A 19,560-nucleotide genomic window follows, 5' to 3' on the forward strand; every position below is an offset into this window, starting at 1 on the left:
TAAATAAAGGTGCAGTTGTCAGGTTAGTAAAGCAGTGTCACCCCCAGCTGCCAGTGTGACAGGAGCGGGGGACGTGGCCTGGGACGTGCGCGGGTGCGAGGTGGCGGAGACATGGGCGGCGTGATTAAAGGCACGTGGCCGGCACCTTCTGCTCCTTGTATATGCCCAGCTCCTTCTCCTTTGCGATTCTCTCTTCTTTTTCTGAAACGAAGACAGACATGACTGAAATACAACGTGAGCAATTAACAGCAGGAAGTCAGGCCTCCGGAATATCCAGCCCAGATTAATAAGATGTGTCAAGACTAGTATCAATATTCATCTGAACTCCGCACGCTCTGACAGTGGTAGGTCTGAGAATCCTACCTTTCTGCTCCTTCAAATAGTCTGCGTTTTGCTGCATCCACAGCTCAGTCTTGATCTTCACTTCCTTCTCATTTAGAATGTACTACAAAAGCAGAGAGAGATCATTAGTCGACCCAGAAGAGGAGCGCGAGAAACAGGAGCCCCAGCAGTGCGGGAGGCGATGGGCCTGCAGAGGGAAGGCCTGCTGTCAGGAGGGCCTGCTGTCAGGAGGCGGTGCTCGGCCGCTGAAGCCCGCGACAGGGGACCTCCGAGAGCAGGTGATGGAGCCACACATGCTGCAGTCAAAGTGCCAGCTCACCCTCTCGATTTCGTCGTCGTCGATCCCCTTCAGGTCCAGCTCTCCGTTCTCAGAGTTTCCATCTGAAAGAAGCAGCAGCACTTCAGTGGAGGACAGTGACGACGTCTCCCCCGGAGATTGTGCCTTCAGGCCTGCCCGGAGATCATCTCAGACGCAACGCCCGACAGGTAAATCACCCCAGAGCTCATTTCAATAACAAGTGCAAGCTAATCTCCCCAGGGGACAAAGCCCACACTGCTTTCAGACAGTAAAATGAATAAAGAAAAAAAAAAGAAATTTGAATTTCTCTCTTAATTTATGCATGGCAACTGCTTAAAATACTGCCTAAGCAGCTTAGCAATGAATAGATGTGTTTTTAGAGATGCTTTTCAATTATGATAATTTAATTGTGATTGCATCTCTCGCCAAGCGCTACCAAAACACGGTGTCTGAAGAACACTTAGCGAGGTACGACAATTAGCATATTAATCAGATGGGGATGGTGTTTGTATTTATAAAGGAAACTGAGAAATGAGGCCCTTCCGTATGGGGGCAAAGATCCTGACCTGACCATAAAGGGGGGGGTTTTAAAGCAGGGAGAATCTGGCTAATGAGAAATCACACAGTCACGCTTTTCCATGCAGGGACTTTGGGTCCCACACAGACTGATTTTTCCCGATGAGTGTCAGTCAGGTCTTGGTCAATTTCCATCAACAAGCACAGTGTCTCCTGCTGGAAGGGGTACGTTTATGAACCCAGGCTGTACAAAACTGGCCAACTAACTTTCAAAGGTGCGGCGGACCTGTTGGGACATCGCACTGCTTTCATACACTGCCTTCTGAGACCCCCCCCCCCAATCGGCTGGGGTGGGGGTGGGCACTTTAAAAGCAGATCAGCACAAATTGAACACGGCTTCTCAGGCAATTAAGAGCCAGACAGGTGCAAAGCTTCTGAGGGGAAGAAAAACCAAGCAAGCGAGGGGGGGGGGGGGGGACACAGCAGGCTGCATTGAAAAAGTGACTCCAGTCCACTTTTCTGGATGGGGGACCTCAGCAGATGCTCATTAACCGGCCTGCTCAAATCAAAGGGGCCCTTCATGCAATCAGCTTCCCGGCGGCATGCGGAAGCTCGCCTGCAAGGAGGTGTTGGGTTCGGAAGCTGGGGGAAGGGGGGCCGTCCCAAGCATCGCTCGTCGTGGATGGAGCTCTGAGGGGATGTCAGAGAGCCCCTCCCCCCTCCCCCCGCCCCCCCCAGAATCACAAAACCAGGTCACCTTGTTTTCACCACCCCAGTCTAACTAGACAGGGCAGATGAGGCGGCAGTCGGCGACCAGACAGACGTCAGCCGCGACCACAGCCGGCGAGCACCTGCCCGTGAGCCGCACGTTACATCATGATGCGTCACCCGGTACCACCTGACACAGAGGCGAGCCGGCATGCGAGTCACGGCTGCCAGGTTACGGCTGAGCTGCTGCGGCCCTGAGGGGCCCAGCCTCACTGGATCGGAACTGTGCACGTCTGCGCATGTGTCTGTTTAGGGGGGTCGTCCCAGGGCTGCCTGACGCTTCTTTAAAATCAATTCACATTACATTTATATAGGATCCCTCCCAACACGACTGCTCCAGAGCACTTTACCCACAAATAACATGAACTTCTGTGGTGTGCCAAGCAAGAACCAGCCTGGCTTTCATCAGGGGAAAAAAAAAAGGGGGGGGGGGGTATGCACACACACACACACACACACACATCCCAGCAGCTCTGGCCAAGATCAGCTCTATAACGTTTTGAAGTGCGTGAGCCTTTAAATCTGCATCTCAATGTGTTTACTCCTCTGCACACCAATGGCCAGGGAGGGGATGGAGGGAAGGGGGAGGGGGTGAGAAAATTGGGGGGGGGGGGGGGGGTGGCTCACAGTTACCAGGCCAGTTACGACTATGGCCAAGAGTGCATCCGTCTCATAAGCAGCTTGTGAGTGTTTGACTCGAGACAAGTCATTAAAAATGACACAACCCCCCCTGATTAGCAAAGAAGCACCTATGAAACATAAAGGAGGTGCAGCAAAGGGTCTCGCTCCAGTCAGGGACGTCGGTCCAGCCGTACAGCACACCGGACCAAAGGAGGTCAGTGCCAAGTTCAGCAGTAGGAGGAATGCGGCAGGGCTCCTCTGCACACGGCCCGCAGCCTAGAGCAAGCGACTGGCAGACAGGAAGCGGCCCCAGCGCGGCTTTATGGTTGCCACCCACCGTTATCTGATTTCTGACTGCCTGTAGTCTGATGACTGAAGCTACTGGACTGGGACTGGAGCCCCATCACTCCACTTCAGGGCCATTTGCCTGCAGATCAGCCGTCACCCAAGAAACGCCACCATCAGCAGCCTCAACACGGACCTTACAGACTCAAGCCCATCTTGCGTCCCTCCACCTATGGGAAGGAACCAAAATTATGGTTCTGAGAAGTTCCAGTCTTCCAGTCTTTGACACCTGGGAAAGGGTTTGAGTCCCTTGTCACAATGAGGCCCGATAGGGTTGGGGGGCATGATGGAGGTGGGGGGGGGAGGGGCTGCAAGGATGTTTCACACTATTTTAACATATTTTAGGATAAAACTAAATCATATCAAGGATTGTGTTTAATTTAGCAGAGTGAGCAGTAACCTCTGAACACCTGAAGCATCTTTTGAAAGCTGACAAAGGTTGTCCCCCACCCCCCCAAAAAGGCTAAGGCAGCAAAACAGGCTGCCTTTGAGGTTCAGCAGCGTGGACGACCCGAGTCGGTCTGATACTAATCTCACCAGCGAGCCAACAATGCCGACCCGGCAGACTGTGCAGAACAAACAGCAAACGCAGACACACACAGACTCTCAGACAGACACACAGTGACCCTCTCCGAACGCAGGCGGGGTTAAAAAACGTAGCTGACGGCGGAACAGGGAAGAATTGCACCAAGCCCCCCCCCCCACCCCCCGACACACCAGCCCATTAAAACATGGCCCCCAGCTGCGGGTCGGGTCCCAGCAGTCCGCTCTCCCGCTAAACCAGCTGCTCCTTCCGTCTCCGTTGCCACGAGCGTTGCCATCCAGGGATGGGAGGGGCATCGACTTGCCGCACACACACAGAGCAGAAGCACACCGCCACGGCCACACACAGCGGCAGCCGCACCCCCCCCCCCCTTCACAGACTCACAGAAACACCGGCGTTACCGTGTCCCCCACCCCGCAGGGTCTGTGACGGGAGTCCCATGGACACACCCTTTAACCCCCACTGGGATCAGAGCCGTAAAGTACTGCACCAACATTGTGCAAGACTGTTAGTGCCTGTTTTCGGGCCAGGTGTGTGTGCTGGGGCCCCTCTGAGCCTGCGTCTAACCGATTACTCACCGTATCGGGTTTAAGGCTACTCAGTTCCCACAGAGCCAATCCCCGACGCCTGCTGCGAACCCAGGAAGGGCAGTGTGGGGGAGCATTTTGTGAGTCACTGAAAACCTGGAGAAGCATCCCAGGAGCACTGGGCCAACCCACCCACATGTACGAGCCAAGCTTCACACATCACAGCCGCAGCACTAGAGAGCAGGAAGCTGACAAAAGGTGCCGATGGAAACGCGAGTCATCACTGACGTTTCATTATGAGCAACGTGCTGATGAGGGTGAGGAGGCGAGTGACGGGGACGGGGGGCCGAGTTGAGTGGGGGGTCTCACCGCTTCCCAGAAGCCAGCTGGGAGGCTTGCGGGACCCGGGCGTCATGGCGACATGCTGACGGCTCATGCCAGCCGAGCTTCTCGACAGAGGCACAGCAGAACCAGCAGCGCCACAGGGTACCCAGCAATAGTGTGCAACGTGAGCTAACTTGCGGAGCTCGCCATTGTGGGACTGACCGGCACGGTGACGAGTCGCAGCCCCCAAACTGATTAACCCTGACAAACAGACATCCCTGGGAGAGTTGCCAGCACACACACACACACACACAGACAGACAGACACACACAGACAGACACACACACACACACACACAGACAGACAGACAGACACACACACAGACACACACACACACAGACACAGACACACACACAGACACAGACAGACACACACACACAGACAGACACACACACACAGACACAGACAGACAGACACACACAGACACAGACAGACAGACAGACAGACACACACACACAGACAGACAGACAGACAGACAGACAGACAGACAGACACAGACACACACAGACACTGCTTCTAACGCATGCTGTGGCGAACGTGGCAGGAGCTACTGAGGGTGGCACGAAGTGCCCGGTGTTGCCTGGAAGACGAAGCAGGGGCCAAGGGCCCGGAGAGCAAGGAAGAGGAGATGCTCGCTCTCTCTCTCTCTCACACACACACACACACACACACACACACACACACACACACACACATCCTTTCAGCAGGCAAACTCGCCTTTGACAGGTTCGATTAAAACCCGAAGAGCGGATGGGAAGCTCATAAGGGCCCCACTGCGCCCCCCAGTGGGACATGAGTCACGGCGGCCAAGTGTGGGCGGCTCTTCCACAAGCGGCAAGATGCTAGATTTGAGAGCAAAAGGATGCAAGCAACAAGAACCCAGAGGACTCTGTTGTGTGAACGACGACCCGTCCTGAGGCCTCGTCAGCAGACGGGCCAGGACTCCGAGCCCAGCTGCCGGGGACCTCTCCACTGTGCCGCCGGGGACCTCTCCACTGTGCCGCCGGGGACCTCTCCACTGTGCCGCCGGGGACCTCTCCACTGTGCCGCCGGGGACCTCTCCACTGTGCCGCCGGGGACCTCTCCACTGTGCCGCCGGGGACCTCTCCACTGTGCCTCCAGGTCCCACGCTCAACTCACATTACTGTTCAAATCAGCTGCTACCACAATGATCATCTCCACCCTCTGCACGTCGACAATACTTAATCACAATGTAATCACAATGACAGATCCCCACAGTCAATCCACAGACACACACACTCAGAAGGAGAAACATACACGCAAATACACGCACAGTCCATCAGGCGACAACATTCACTGGCTCCGATTCCTGCCATAGCCATTGTAACAGGGCTGAGGAAGAGCTGCACAGTCACATGAGCGCAGGAAGTCTGACCCCCCCCCCCATGCCGCAGACGTCATGGCTGAGCTTAGCCAGAGGTTGAGTCACACGGGCCTGGTCTCACCCCCGCGATGCAGAAACCCCAGCGAGGACTTCTGCTCCGGATGCTTTTCTGGACCTTGTTAAGAAGTGTTCTGGGCTTGTCCCAGTTTCTTTGGCATCTCCCAGGGTTGGGGCTTCAGGACTAACCCACGAGTGATAGGGCCCGGAGGGGGGGGGCAGGTATGCCCCTCCCTTGGCTGAGGGCCAGCTGACCTAGAAAGAGCTTCAGACATTCCGGCCGCCCGTTTGTACCGTGTGGCCGACCACCAGTGCCGGTGCTGACAGAGGGTCAGCGTGGGAACCTGCGTTTGGGGCACAGTGCCCCCCCCACTCCCCTCCACGCCCCCATCACCTCCCCCAGCGGTCTGGCGCAGACACCCACTTGTGGGTAGTTGGGTGTGCCGTGCCATCTGTCAGCCCACTCCCAGCTCAGCGCGCAAGGCCTGGGCAGCATGTACACCAGGGGGCCGCCCAAGCACCAGCGCAAAGGGAAAAAAAATGGGCCCAACATATCAAAACAGCCTTTTAAACACTAGGGTGAGCAGAGAAGTACAGTAAACATCAGTGTAAGGAGCCAGGGATACAGAAAAAGAGAAAAGCTGGGGGTGAAAAGCAGGGTAGGATCTGGGAGCCGCCTGTCTCTTTAAGAGAGCAGACAAAGCCGGCCAATGTGGCCCAGCGCCAGTTGTGATGTCATGGCAGGAGAGCAGATTCCTAATTACATCATCGCGGGGTCACATGGCAGATGACTGCGGCTGCCGTTTGTACCGCGGCAAAGCCGGGGGGGGGGGGTTCGAGCTGCCTCCATCTTTTACCCCACAGGAGTGTGACCCCCGATGAGGGGTAATAACAGGCGCTTTTAACTGCCCCGGCCCGCGCCTCAGATGGCGTGCGGTGGGGGTGGGGGCAGAGACTGCGCAGCGTGGCGGCCAGCCGGGACGGAAATCAGCTCGGAACGGGCCGTCCGACAGCCGGGGACTGGGGGCCGGCGGCCAGCATCTTAGGTCAGCCGATCACGTGACGTGGGCCGCTATGCCATAGCGCCATGCTGAGAGGGGCTACATCTGCGGCCAGAGCCATTCGGGGGGGCACCAGCCAATCAGAACAAAGCTTACGATTTCCACACCTGACACTGCTGATACTGGATTTCATGCTCTCTTTTTCTGAGATGAGCTCTCAGGCATACAGCAAAGGCTGGAATTAGCTCACCCCAGGCAAGATTTTCAGTTAAATTTGCCCTTTCCCCTCTCCTGGGTGGAGGTGCATTTATTTGGGGCGAATGCTTTTAGCCCCCGCCTTCCTGGAGAACTGGCCTAGTAAGCAATGCGACACAGAGGAATGTCCTGCGGGGAGGGGCCGTGACCCGGGAGACCCGAGCTGCTGGGGGGTCACATCCTGACCACAACGCAGAGCTTCTACAGAGAAATCTGATCTGAGGTCAGGTGGGGGTTGGGGGTCGTGGTCAGGGCAGGGGGAGCAGATTTACCGAGGAGTCTGACACAGGAAGTCCTTAAAAGGGTTTAGGAGTTCATTATAGCTTGAGCAAAACAGAATCAAATCTCTCTAACAAATGGGGGCCCAGCAGCCATTCAGAGAGGAGACTGAATGCAGATCCACCAGTATGATCCCAGAAGCACTGAGCATCCTCTGTGCTGGGATATCCTGGAGTATCTCCCATCAGGCTTAGACACATTCTGCTTCATTACACTGCACTGTCTCCCCACATCCATAGGAGCCACTCGGAGGTCCCCACCCCCCACAACAGAGAAAAACCCCCAGTCTGGCAATGAGAGCGCGAGCGAAGGCTAATCACAAGGTACGGCTCCCGCCCCCTGAGCCTTGAGGGCTGAACTGGGGCCCCCCCAAACGCTGGCAGCAAAAATCCACCACAATTAACCCAGCCGCACAAACCCCGCCCCCCTCCCAACGATGAAAGCAAAGGAAAAACCCAGCAGACGGGCACAGGACAACAGACTGCTGTGGAGCAGGTTGGGGGGGGGGGGGGTAGGCACTGTGAGGCCATGCATGTTCAAACACATGGATATCAAGGACTGCCATCAAAAACACTAAGAGGGAGGGAGCTTGAAAGAGAGCCAGAGAAACCAAATCAGGAGAGACAAAGATACTGTGCGCATTCAAATCTGATGGGTTAAATGCAGGTATGCATCACTTATCAACCAGCCATCTTAATGACCAAGTTCCCACAGAAATAGCATAGATCGAATTGAACACCATCCCAAACTAGACAAAAAACAACTGCATAGCGACCTACTTACGGCACGGCCGACAGTATGCAAACACGATCGCAGTAAGATTCTCAAGCCAGTGCTCTCATTTACGCGATATTTAAGTGTAGCATGGACCACAAACACCATCAAACAAGTTCTACAAGTACTCCCAAGAAACAAAAGAAAGTAATAGACCTTGAAACAAAATTAAAGTAATAAAGCACAAAGGAAAATATGTGAATACTACTGGACGCGAGTTAGGCAGGGCGCATTTCGCGATCTCGACGGTTCTCACGGATAAACGGTGGATTATAAGGATTGCGTGTGAGTATAATATTATTATTCTATCATTGTGTGCATTTATCATATGTGATTAGTTACTGTTGCTATTGTATTACAATACAAGATTTTTAAGCTGTATAGTACTGTGTATGCTGTACGTATATAGTCTGTGTCAGTACTATATATTTATGGTAAGAAAAGTGGTTTTGCCTAAAGTCCGCCTAGTCAGGACCATACGCAGTCGTTAAACATGTACCTGTATAGATGGGCTAAAGCCACATTTCAAGGATCATTTTTTATCAGCTCAGAGTGTCAGTTTCCCCTGAGATTTAACAAATGTTTAAAAAAAAAAAAAAAAAAACTCAGGAATTTCAGGTTAAACACCCAAACAAATGCCATGCCATCATTAGCATAAGGTGTTGATTCATAAATATATATATGCATGAATCAGACGACTTCCGGTGCCGAACCAAAGAACAGATTTCAGGCCCGATCCAGAAGGGTGAGCCAAGCAGGACCGCGAGGATGTAGAAATGCCACGTTTAAACCGAAAACAGAGAATTTGGTGACTCCAGGACACCCCCCCTAGAGAAATTTGGTTCTGTGGGGAAGCCCCCTCCCCAATGACACGCTGCGTAAGGGAGGGGCCAAGTGGAAAGGGTAACAGCACGCTGCAGGCCACGTTAAGCGCTGCTCTGATTCGCCGAGCATCAGGGCTCTCAAACGCTCAGGGCAGTGTCAGCTGGTACTAAGCCACCCAAGCAGAGGCCCCGCTAACTGATCTGAGCATGAAGCCAGCAGTGAGAGGTCAAAGGTCAAAAGGGAGCAGCAAAGAGTGCAGCGGGACACCCCTAACTCACCCACATCCTTCTCAGTGATGCACTTCTGGATAGACTCTGAGAGACCCAGGCTGGCTGCAGTGGGGAGGGGGCCTAGCAGTGAGGCCAGCGGGGGGTATCTGGGAAGGACCACTTGCTCAGACTCGGCCTCCGACCCCTCCTCTGCCCGCGAAGCCTCCCCTGCCCCGGGCATCAGCTCGCTGTAGAAGTCTTTGGTGAGCTGCTGGGCGGCCGCCTTCAGCTCTTCATCTGCGTCGTCCTCGTTGCCAGGCAACCCGGAGGCCACCGACACAGAATCATCGCTGGAGTCTGGGGGAGACGGGAAGGGTGGGGGGTGCCGGGTCAGTGGGGGTCACTGTGGGCGGCAAACACCGTATCCAAACGAGGGGGCCATTAATCGACATTAATCGCTGGGCCTGACATTCAGCAAACAGCACATCTCAGCATCAATGCAACTGTGAGTGATTAAGAGCCTCGTTTAAACAGGCCTAAAATGACGCTTTAATTAAGACAGGGCTAATTTTATATATGCACAGATACCACCTTTGAGGGGAAAAGGTGCTGGCAAAATCCACACTGAAATGCTTAATTAGTCCCGCTTGGTAATTTCATCATTCGAAAACTTGCTGCCTGACCAAACAGCCAAGACAGTTAGTTTCACAAGTACAAGACTAACTGCACAAAGACAGAGTCCCAGCCCTTTGTTCAAAGGCCGAGGCATACTGTCACACACACACACACACACACACACACACACACACACACACCTTCCCTAGCGTACGAAGCGTACGGCCCTTTCAGCTTGGGCCGGCTGCTTTCCAGTTCCAGCTCGATCTCATCCTGGTAGCTGCAGATTTCCCCTGCGGAGATGAAACACAGAGTCCACTGACACCGGCTCTGGGGACACGGGGGCCGTTTGAAGCATCACCTGCCGCTCACAAACACTCATTAATATTCACAGACAGAGTTACCTTGAACTTCATCAATCTTCTTGGCCAGCTCGTGTTCCAGCTTACAAAAAGAAAAAGTCATAAACAGTTAAGGTGAGAATGAGAGTGATGCATTGCTAAAATTAAACACAACGACTGTGTTCAAAGTGAGGTATAGTCAGCCTACAAGAAGGGATGGATGCACAGGGAAGCTGAAACTCCCTACACCCACTTATTTACCTGCTGTAGGCGGAGCTTCCGCTGGCCGGCAGTAAACGAAGGTGGGTCACATTCCTGCTCCAAGTCCACCCTCATAAATTCATCGATGGTCAGCTGACTGGTGGGCGTGTCCTCAAACTCAGTCAGCCTATCAGAAATTGAACGACAGATTCAGCATATTTTTAGGCATCACTTTTAAAGCTCCTGAATGGATTATCTTCACCCCATGGCTTTCGGGAGGTCAGCCATATATATATATATATATATATATATGTACGGCTTAGTCAGCGATACGGTGGCCTTCACAGCTCATAAGCACCAGCCACGTGGTCAGCGGAGACATTATTCTGGCTGTCTGAACACGTCATGTTTGGTTACGATCGCATTTCCCTAGACAGGCCCCTCTCTGTGCCAACGGGCAGCAGCTGCAGCAGAAACGGAGAGAGTTCCATCGCGGGGAACATGGCTCTGAGCCGGAAGCGGGCCCAGCCACCGGCGGCACTCGCCTCTTCCTCAGCGTCGCCTCGCACACCTTCACCACCGAGATGACCTCCTTAACGGTGCGGCGGAACTCGTGCATCCGGGCGGCCACCAGGAGCGCTGTGGGGAAACAGGAGCCATGCATTATCGCTGTGAACGGGGGCTCCCTGGGCAGGGCTGAGGAGGGGAAACAGAGCCGCAGCCCCCCACTGGAGATCCCACTCAATCACGCTACAAGTACCAGCTCCTCCAGCAGCTCCATGCTGTCGCCGTAGATACAGGTACAGAGTCTGGCAAGAACCCTCCTCCCTTTTACGCAACTAACTACGTCTGCTTTATAAAGGCCACGCTTGTCAGTCGTTGCCCGTGACATCAGACGAAGCCCCTCCCACACCGTTACATAATGAGTAAACCGAGGCTGCTCTTGCCCCTCCTCTGCAGAGCCCGCTTTCCTCCATGGTCACATTATCAACAGCACACAAGTTCACAGACCGAGCCGGAGCATCGCTTCTTAAGCCTGGCCTCCCGACACAGGTGCCCTGACAGCTCCAGAAAAAACTGCCCATTTCATATTCAGGGTGGGCGCTAAACTTCCCCTTCCCCACCGTAAGCGGATCCTTTAAATGATTGATGATGGGTGATTAATTATTCAGGTGCTGCAGCAGCGGAGGCGCTGCTTATGAGCAGGGAGCCCAGAGCAGCGCCCACATTGCCCCGGCGAAGGTCCTGTGGCTGCCCCGTGCCCCAGACCAACACATTTGCAGATGCCTGCCAGGGCTTCCAATTGCCAATGACAGCAGAAGGTCTTTGGGGGGGGGGGGAGGGGGTATCTCCGTGGCAACGTACCTGCACCACAAAGCCCTGACGGCCGGCGTCCCGTGTGCATCCAGTCACGCTTCATCCTCTGCAGCAGCCGCAGCGCCGTCATGGAGACCTCGTGGTTCTTCTCCCCGAACTCCAGCATGTGGGCGAAGCGTGGGATGTACAAGCAAGGATCTGGGAGAGGGGGTACAGAACACAAAAGCTGGAGCATCTCCCCACACAGCCACCCTGTCTGCCACCCCCACCGGATGACCATCCGCACCAACGGCAAGTGATCGGAGGCAATCCCGGCTTTACATCACTTACGTCATTGGCTGCTTGGCCAACCAGGGACCGATCCTGGGTTTAGCGATAAACGCCGACAGACCTTTTCTGTGGCCCCCCGAAATACAAACTCAAGTGGCGCTTGACATTTCCACGCTGAAATATCAGTGTGCTGAAGGTTTTGATTTGTCAGCATCCTCCCACGCCACCCTTTTGTGTTGCAGTGTAGAGCCTGAGCTCATGCTGTAACAAGTCGTGTTTTCAGCAGGTTTGATTCAGGTGCGTTGACGGCACTGCGTGGTGCACCCGTGCTGGCGACAGTCCCTACAGCAGGAGACGTCATCCTGTTTAAACCTGGAGCCACAGCTGCAGTAGAGAGACAACAATGAACCCCCTCCCCAAGCTGGCAAGGTAGCCTGAACATAAACAAATATCCCAGTCTTAGCAGAAAACATGTCTCCATAACACACCCCCACTAACCTGAGACGAATCCATTTTTACATTTAGTGAAGGTACAGATATCACAACTATGTGCATCACAGACTATAGTAAGTCATTTGACATCAGTTTTATTTCTTTAAACCTTAATGATGTTGACCGTCATATAACCCTCCCTTGATGAATAGGTGGCATAAAATTAATGGTTTCTTTGCATACAGAAATATAAGGGCATGGAATCAACCCCATCACCGAAACTAAATGAATATTTCCTTTCCAATTCCTTTCACAAATGGATGTCACATTTTTAAGGTGGAGCTCGTGGGTGGGTGTTTTGTTCTTTTGCATCTCTATTGTTTTTCATAAAATGCATTAGCACTGTAATTTATTTACACTGCTATAAGTGCATGTACAGTACAAAACTATATTTCAATACAAGATTAGGTTTCAACATTGTAGGGATCAGATCAGACCCTAACCCCCGTCCCCCCGTCCCCCTAAACACATATGATACTCCTACAATTTTGGCATGGACAAGTCCCTGCCGTCCACATTCAAATCTACACCCTTGCTTCAATAAAATAACCGGTTATGAACTTGTTCTTCAGAAGACGCCTTTAACAGACACTGGTGAATGCTCAGTGAGTGTACTCTAAAGGACCGAGTGCCCTTTTGTCGCCTTAAGGTTTAATAAAGGTCTTCGTCTCTAATTAAGCGCATACCCAGGACCGGTAATACTTGGGTTTCGGGCCACAGGACTGTCGCGCGGATTGAATCGCTAGAGCTTCGCGACGCAGGAGCCCTCTGTTGGAAGGCAGGGAGACCGGTCTGGTAACACGATCCAGCACGCCCAACCCCCTCCATCATCCCCATCTCCGGATTTAACATGGCTTCTGGCTCCGATGGGGTTTCCAGAAATCAAACCTGAAGGCATTTTTTAAAAGGAGAATAGGACGGCCCTAAAATTAAAAAGGTAACCAGTTACGCATTACGCGTTTGAGCTTCAGCCCAGGCAGAAATAAACGTCACGGCACACGGGACCTGGGAATACGTTTCAGCCGGGAGATTGGGTCCTTTCTGTATTTTCTTCGTGTATTTAAGTGGCTGTTAAACAGAAGGAATGCACGAGGTGGACCGAAAGAATCAATAACCAACCAGCATGTATCGAAATGCTAATGAAACGCGAAGGATAAAAATGATACACTTTCGACGCACAATGTTTACACTCCGGATCCAATTTAAACTACATCACAGATCGTTTCACAGTTCCAGGTTTTAAATATGCCTTTCAAAAAACACTTACAGAACACCAGTCAGGATAGCAAATACTAACAGACTCCTTTAACTCAAAGTTAAGAACAGCATTTATGTTATTTTCGGAGACCGTTTTAACAAACTTTGTAAATTAGGTTTTGCATCAAAGCGTTGTATGTTGCGTAGGCACGAAATTAAAAAGGTATCACACTGACGTAGCACTTCAAAAAAAAAAAAAGGGAAACATTATTTTGTTATCGATGCCCAGACGCTTGATTTTATTAGTAACTGCATTAAAAAAATAGTGACGTGTAAGGTACATGGCGGATAAACGGCGGACCGCTCAAGGGAGGGGCCTCGGTGTTGCGTCACGACCATGCGGATAACTGATTCGTCGAGACAGAACGGGGCGTCACGAGGAATATGAACTACAGCCACTGGCGGAGAAGAAAAGCACCGAGCGCTGGTGTTGTTATTCACATTGTACGTGCATAATACACACTGAGGACACCCGCTTGGATCTGTATAGCTTTTGGCAAAACATCTGCATCTCGGGCAGGCTGTCCCTCCTCTGGGGAAAAACGGACTAATAAAAGCTACGATTCACATTTCTGATTTCACCGAATCCAAAAGAGGAATATAAAAGGACCACATCGAACAGGATACCTACCGATTAGGATAAAAAGATGAGATGAGAAAAAGGAAAAAAAGTATTGAAGTTGGATTAACTCTACCGGACGGATATACTGACGGTGCCTTTTAAGTGCCGGCTGGTAAAGACGATTCTGCAGGATTTGTTCTATTTATTTCCCTTTACTGTACTTAAATAATTCTAACGGGTTATTTAATCATCGAGTCGCAATAAGTGCTGCGCTCCAGGATTTTATCATCGAACACCGTCCGTATCGGTTTACAGCACGGCCGTCGCTTTGATTGCTCACTTGGTCTGCCGATGCCAGAAGCTCAAGACTGCCTTCATGGCCGGATCATGAAGTGTCTGACTTTTCTCCTTCTACTTCCAGAAACCCTGAAAAAGTCCAAAAAAAGTGGGAAGCACTCGGGTAGGCTCCCAGTATGCTATGAGATCGTGACACTGTCTCTGAAGAAGAAGATGGCTGCAGAGTTGTACCCTGCAAGCACACACACCAGCCTCCCGAATAACGGCACCGCGGTTACTGCCACCGCAAAGAAGAGCGTGGTGCAGGTCACGCAGACCGCGAGTGAGGCCACCACCACCGCCGCCCAGCAAAACATCAACAACAACAACGTCGAGACCTGCAGCTGGCAGTGCTCTCATCCCACGCTGCGGGAGAGGTAGCCTTTAAACTTTATATGCCGTGTGCAGTTTGTGCCGCGGTACTTATGCATGCGATGCCATTCATGCGATGCGATAATGTTTCCGAGTCTCGGGGCGCCCATTACCGCTAAATTAAGTTAGTGCCGAATACGCCTCTCTTTGCTTTACGGAATACTTAATGACTTTGCTGATTATTATTATCCTTCCTCTTTTTGTAGGAATGCATTAATGTTTAACAACGAGCTCATGGCAGACGTCCACTTCATTGTTGGTCCTCCGGGCGAGGCGCAGAAAGTCCCCGCACACAAGGTGAGCGCACGTTTCGCGGCTTGATCGGCCAGTGTTGCGCCGGCGATCCGAGCTGAGTTTTGCCGCTTTCTCCATCCAGTACGTGCTGGCAGTGGGCAGCTCCGTGTTCTGCGCGATGTTCTATGGAGACCTGGCCGAGGGAGAGTCCGAAATTCACATCCCAGATGTAGAGCCCGCTGCATTTCTAATTCTGTTGAAGTAAGTGCCCGGTCAGTTAATATGGTCAGTCTTAAGTATTTAAGGCTTGTGCCCCATAAATAAGACAGCCAGCATCTCCTGCTGTTGGGACAGTACGCCTGGTCTTCGTTCTGATGCCTTCTTGCTCTCTCAGGTACATGTACAGCGATGAGATCGACCTGGAGGCTGACACAGTGCTGGCCACCCTGTACGCTGCCAAAAAGTACATAGTGCCGGCCCTGGCCAAGGCTTGCGTGAACTTCCTGGAGACCAGCCTGGAGGCCAAGAACGCGTGTGTGCTGCTGTCGCAGAGCCGGCTCTTCGAGGAGCCTGAGCTGACGCAGCGCTGCTGGGAGGTAATTGACGCCCAAGCTGAGCTAGCCCTGCGCTCCGAGGGCTTCTGCGAGATTGACCGGCCCACCCTGGAGATCATCCTCACGCGGGAGACCCTCAACACTACGGAGGCTGTGGTCTTCGAGGCCGTTCTGAACTGGGCCGTGGCTGAGTGCAAGCGGCAGGGGCTCCCCCCCACCACACGCAACAAGCGGAACGTCTTGGGCCGGGCACTCTACCTGGTGCGGGTCCCCACCATGACGCTGGAGGAGTTTGCTGATGGCGCAGCTCAATCGGACATTCTGACACTGGAGGAGACGCATGACATCTTCCTGTGGTACACGGCGGTCAACAAGCCCAAGTTGGACTTTCCTCTGACCCAGCGAAAGGGGCTCTCGCCCCAACGGTGTCACCGTTTCCAGTCCTCAGCGTACCGCAGTAACCAGTGGCGTTACAGAGGGCGCTGCGACAGCATCCAGTTCGCTGTGGATAAGCGCATCTTCATAGCGGGGCTGGGCCTGTATGGCTCCAGTGGCGGCAAGGCCGAGTACAGTGTCAAGATCGAACTTAAGCGCCAGGGAGTGACTCTGGCCCAGAACTTGACTAAGTTTGTCTCGGATGGGTCGAGTAACACGTTCCCGGTGTGGTTCGAGCACCCGGTGCAGGTGGAACAGGATGCCTTCTACACAGTCAGTGCCATCTTGGATGGTAATGAGCTCAGCTACTTTGGGCAGGAGGGCATGACGGAGGTGCAGTGCGGAAAGGTGACCTTCCAGTTCCAGTGCTCTTCAGACAGCACCAATGGCACTGGGGTACAGGGAGGGCAAATCCCCGAGCTGGTGTTCTATGCATGAGTCATGCTCTGCGCTTGCCCTCCATCAGTGAGAAACCGACACAAGCCTTTGCCTTCGGAGTAATGTAGCAGAGCACAAACTATGGGACACTGAACACCTGTTCACTTGGTAACAGACTGGTCCATTTCTAAGATGAAGGAATGCTCTTCAACTATTTATTTAAAAGAGAAGCTGATATTTGATTAATGATTATTGCTGCAGCATGCAGTCCAGCGTATGAAGTTTCACTGCACTTCTAGTGGACAGGCCCGAGGTAGTGCACTGTTTTGTACATTAATTAAGAGCTAATTGTTTACAGCTTAAAGCTGATTGACAAAATGTTCTGTATTAGAGCTCATGAACTTGCAAAACCATAAAAACGGTTGGTGACTATTTCCAGGTGTAGCTTTTTACCCACCCACCCCCTCCCCAATGTACCACAGGGACAAAAAGCTAAATGATGGAGATCTCCACTCTCTTCAATCATGATATTTTGAGGTCAGCTATAATCAAGACCCATAATCACTGTTTTGAGCACTGATAATGGAGAGCCATCTTCAGTAATGAAGGAAGCGCAGACCAATTACAGATTGCTGATTGCCTGGTTGAAGGCAGGGAGGCTCCATTAATTCTTGATCAAAAGAAAACAAAAAACAGTGCCCACTGAAAACAGAAATAGTCAGGCCCATGTGTTGGCAGAGAGCAAACACCAGCTAACCAGTTCAAATCACATTGTTCAACTGAGCTTTCACTCTGACAAATTCAGCTGCTGTCTGATTTTTGATACACCATAGTAACCTTGGCTACACAGTGCCCCCTGTATGCATAAGAGGAGTACTACAACTGAACACCTTTCGACAATTCGGTTTGTCAACAGATCATAAATGGTTTACTTCCTGGCACATTAACATCGTGAGGCATTCTCTCGCCACTGGTTGAATCAATTGTTATTATTATTATTATTATTCAAAGGTAAAACAAACACTGTAGTGTGATTGTACCTATGACACTGTAAAGGGGTGTTAGACGGAATGATTCCATAAGACCTTGTTGGGGAAAATGAAACGCATTTGGATTGGTCTGGGTTGAGGGTCCAATACGATATGCTTTCATGGGTGCCAAATTTCTAGTGTCACTCCTGGCTCTGTGTGATAAAAAGCAAAAAGAGGCAGGGGACAGTACCGATGGCTGGGGCGTTGATGCAGAGCTCTCTGGCCAGGAGGAGGAAAGTCCTTCCCAGGATGTAAACATTGACCTGCAGGGAGAGGCAGAGGGGAGGTGGGTCGGCTAATAGCCTACAGATCCTGGCGAAGCAGCACCATGGTGACGAACGAGGCGTCACCGTCGTCACTAACAGGGCCGTCTCTGTATTTATTTAAAAAAAAAAATACACAACATGCAAGCAGAAGAGAAAGTGCCTCTTGCCTGGATTCCTTCTGTGACCTGAGGTCGTCACATTTAGCCAGGGGTAACGGGGGGGGGGGTATATACTAGTGTTACGGAGTACTGCCAGTCTGTCTAGGTAGTTAAGAGGCTCCAGGGATCATTGCAGTTTGTGACCCCAGAACCATGATGCCCCCACAAGGTCACACCACAGCCTGCTGGGGTTGGGCTCCACTTGTGGGGGATGCATGGAATATTTACAGCCACCCACTTCCCCCAGTCATGGATGCCGAAGTGTGTGTGTGTGTGTGTGTGTTCTCCAAGGACAGCTGGGGGAGTAAAAATAAGCAGCACACCAGCTGGATTGCTGTAATGCCCCCACCCGGCTAAATTATTCTGATTAAAGCAGGCAAATGCAGGCCTAATTTTACAGAGGACTGTGGCCCCCTGGCTTCCATCGTGCTTTAAAAAGGACCTAAATGTATTTTTTTGGCCTTCACAGGTGGGGGGCTCTGAATCCCACAGTGTTACAGGTGTACAGAAAAGTGAACGTGCTTTTCTCCTCGCTGTCCTGTAGCAGGGGCTACAAGGTGGAAAACCAGAGAGAACCCCCCCCCCCCCCCCCAGAGAACAAAGACCCCAGCTAAAAAAAAAAAAAAAAAAAAAAGCACTTTGAAACAAAGCGCCCTCTAAAACCTGACCCTCACTGTAGGGATGGGGAGGGTTTAAAATAGATGCACCCACAACGAATGACTATGGATGAGATTCTTCCAATTGAAAACACAGAGTTAAATGGTCATGGTAGGACAGTGATTGGGGGGGGAAGAGCACTTACTTGGAGGAGGTCACTCAGGTCCAACAGCATGTCTGTCAAGGTGGTGGCATTAAGGAAAACCTAGGTCTGTCTGCAGGAACCAACCTGTCTAACTGAACCACACAGATTAAAAAGCTGGAGAACTTGCCAAAGCTGGCTGAGGAGCCCAGAGGGATTGTGGGATTGCTGTGCAGCTGCGGGGGTGACCCCTCCGATCCTGATATTTTATCCTCACAAATGAACTGCACCATCTCACACCCTGTCAAACATGACAGACAAAGGCACCAGTATTTATAATTTTCCCCTTAAAATCTGTGGTTGCAAATGACTGATCTAAAACAAGCAGAAGTCACATGGCTGAAGTCTCACCGATCGGCACGATGGGGAACCAACATGAAAACATCCTGGGATGTCAATGCGGTAAATAGCCAATTAGTCAGCTGTAGATACAAGGGGAAAAAAAAACAATTTCGGATTCTGATGCTTTAAGATACAATAAAACAAGACTGCATGTCAGAGAGCCATTTGAAAGTGAGCACTACATCTGGGTGGGGGGGGGGGGGGTTGTTTCACAAACCAATCAGGGAGCTTTGCCCACCACACACTTTGCACTATGGTCTATAAAGCTCAGAGCGGTGACCCTGTGCTGCTGCAGCTCCCACAGCTGTGCAGAAAGCTAGACAAGAAGACCAGCGGGGCTAAAATTATCCCTGCCCCCTCCACCCCCACCCCAAGGGAAGGCGGCCTAGTAAACAGAACTGTGGGAAAGGCCCCCCTCCCTCTAGTGCTTTTCCTGTGAAACTCCCGCACAGTAACCGTATCTGACACGGGGGCCGCATAGAGATAAACCAAGTCCAGGAGGAGAAAGAA

The 19,560-nt window shown here is 52.0% G+C and overlaps 2 protein-coding genes across 4 annotated transcripts in view; one reads left to right on the forward strand and one right to left on the reverse strand.

Moving 5' to 3' along the window:
- LOC111851034 (BRF1 RNA polymerase III transcription initiation factor subunit) overlaps nt 1–19,560 on the reverse strand; it is a 41,959-nt gene that overhangs the window by 13,208 nt on the left and 9,191 nt on the right. For both annotated transcript variants that reach the window (XM_023825537.2, XM_023825536.2), the window contains exons 5-15: nt 18,712–18,743; nt 17,676–17,748; nt 11,613–11,762; nt 10,793–10,886; nt 10,308–10,434; nt 10,110–10,149; nt 9,906–9,998; nt 9,160–9,447; nt 662–723; nt 364–445; nt 146–201 (exon numbers count right to left, since the gene is read on the reverse strand). In XM_023825537.2, coding sequence (XP_023681305.1) covers nt 146–201; nt 364–445; nt 662–723; nt 9,160–9,447; nt 9,906–9,998; nt 10,110–10,149; nt 10,308–10,434; nt 10,793–10,886; nt 11,613–11,762; nt 17,676–17,748; nt 18,712–18,743 — 1,097 coding nt within the window. The remainder of the gene's footprint in view (nt 1–145; nt 202–363; nt 446–661; nt 724–9,159; nt 9,448–9,905; nt 9,999–10,109; nt 10,150–10,307; nt 10,435–10,792; nt 10,887–11,612; nt 11,763–17,675; nt 17,749–18,711; nt 18,744–19,560) is intronic.
- LOC111851035 (BTB/POZ domain-containing protein 6-B) lies at nt 12,973–16,888 on the forward strand. 2 transcript variants are annotated; one of them, XM_023825539.2, is made up of 5 exons: nt 12,973–14,317; nt 14,567–14,858; nt 15,060–15,150; nt 15,230–15,348; nt 15,482–16,888. In XM_023825539.2, the coding sequence occupies exons 2-5, from the start codon at nt 14,656–14,658 to the stop codon at nt 16,512–16,514; spliced, it is 1,446 nt and encodes a 481-aa protein (XP_023681307.1). In that variant the 5' UTR covers nt 12,973–14,317; nt 14,567–14,655; the 3' UTR covers nt 16,515–16,888. The 2 variants fall into 2 exon arrangements, with proteins under 2 accessions (XP_023681307.1, XP_023681306.1); XM_023825538.2 differs by having other exon boundaries at nt 12,973–14,858.

This window comes from Paramormyrops kingsleyae, chromosome 14 (assembly GCF_048594095.1).
Source record: "Paramormyrops kingsleyae isolate MSU_618 chromosome 14, PKINGS_0.4, whole genome shotgun sequence".
Classification (NCBI taxonomy): domain Eukaryota; kingdom Metazoa; phylum Chordata; class Actinopteri; order Osteoglossiformes; family Mormyridae; genus Paramormyrops; species Paramormyrops kingsleyae.

Excerpts from the sequence above, each read along its gene's own strand:
- LOC111851035 (XM_023825538.2), top strand. The coding sequence starts at position 14,497 with ATGCCAGAAGCTCAAGACTGCCTTCATGGCCGGATCATGAAGTGTCTG. Across the intron at positions 14,859-15,059 it reads CATCCCACGCTGCGGGAGAG|GAATGCATTAATGTTTAACA; the intron begins GTAGCCTTTAAA and ends CTCTTTTTGTAG. Across the intron at positions 15,349-15,481 it reads GCATTTCTAATTCTGTTGAA|GTACATGTACAGCGATGAGA; the intron begins GTAAGTGCCCGG and ends TTGCTCTCTCAG.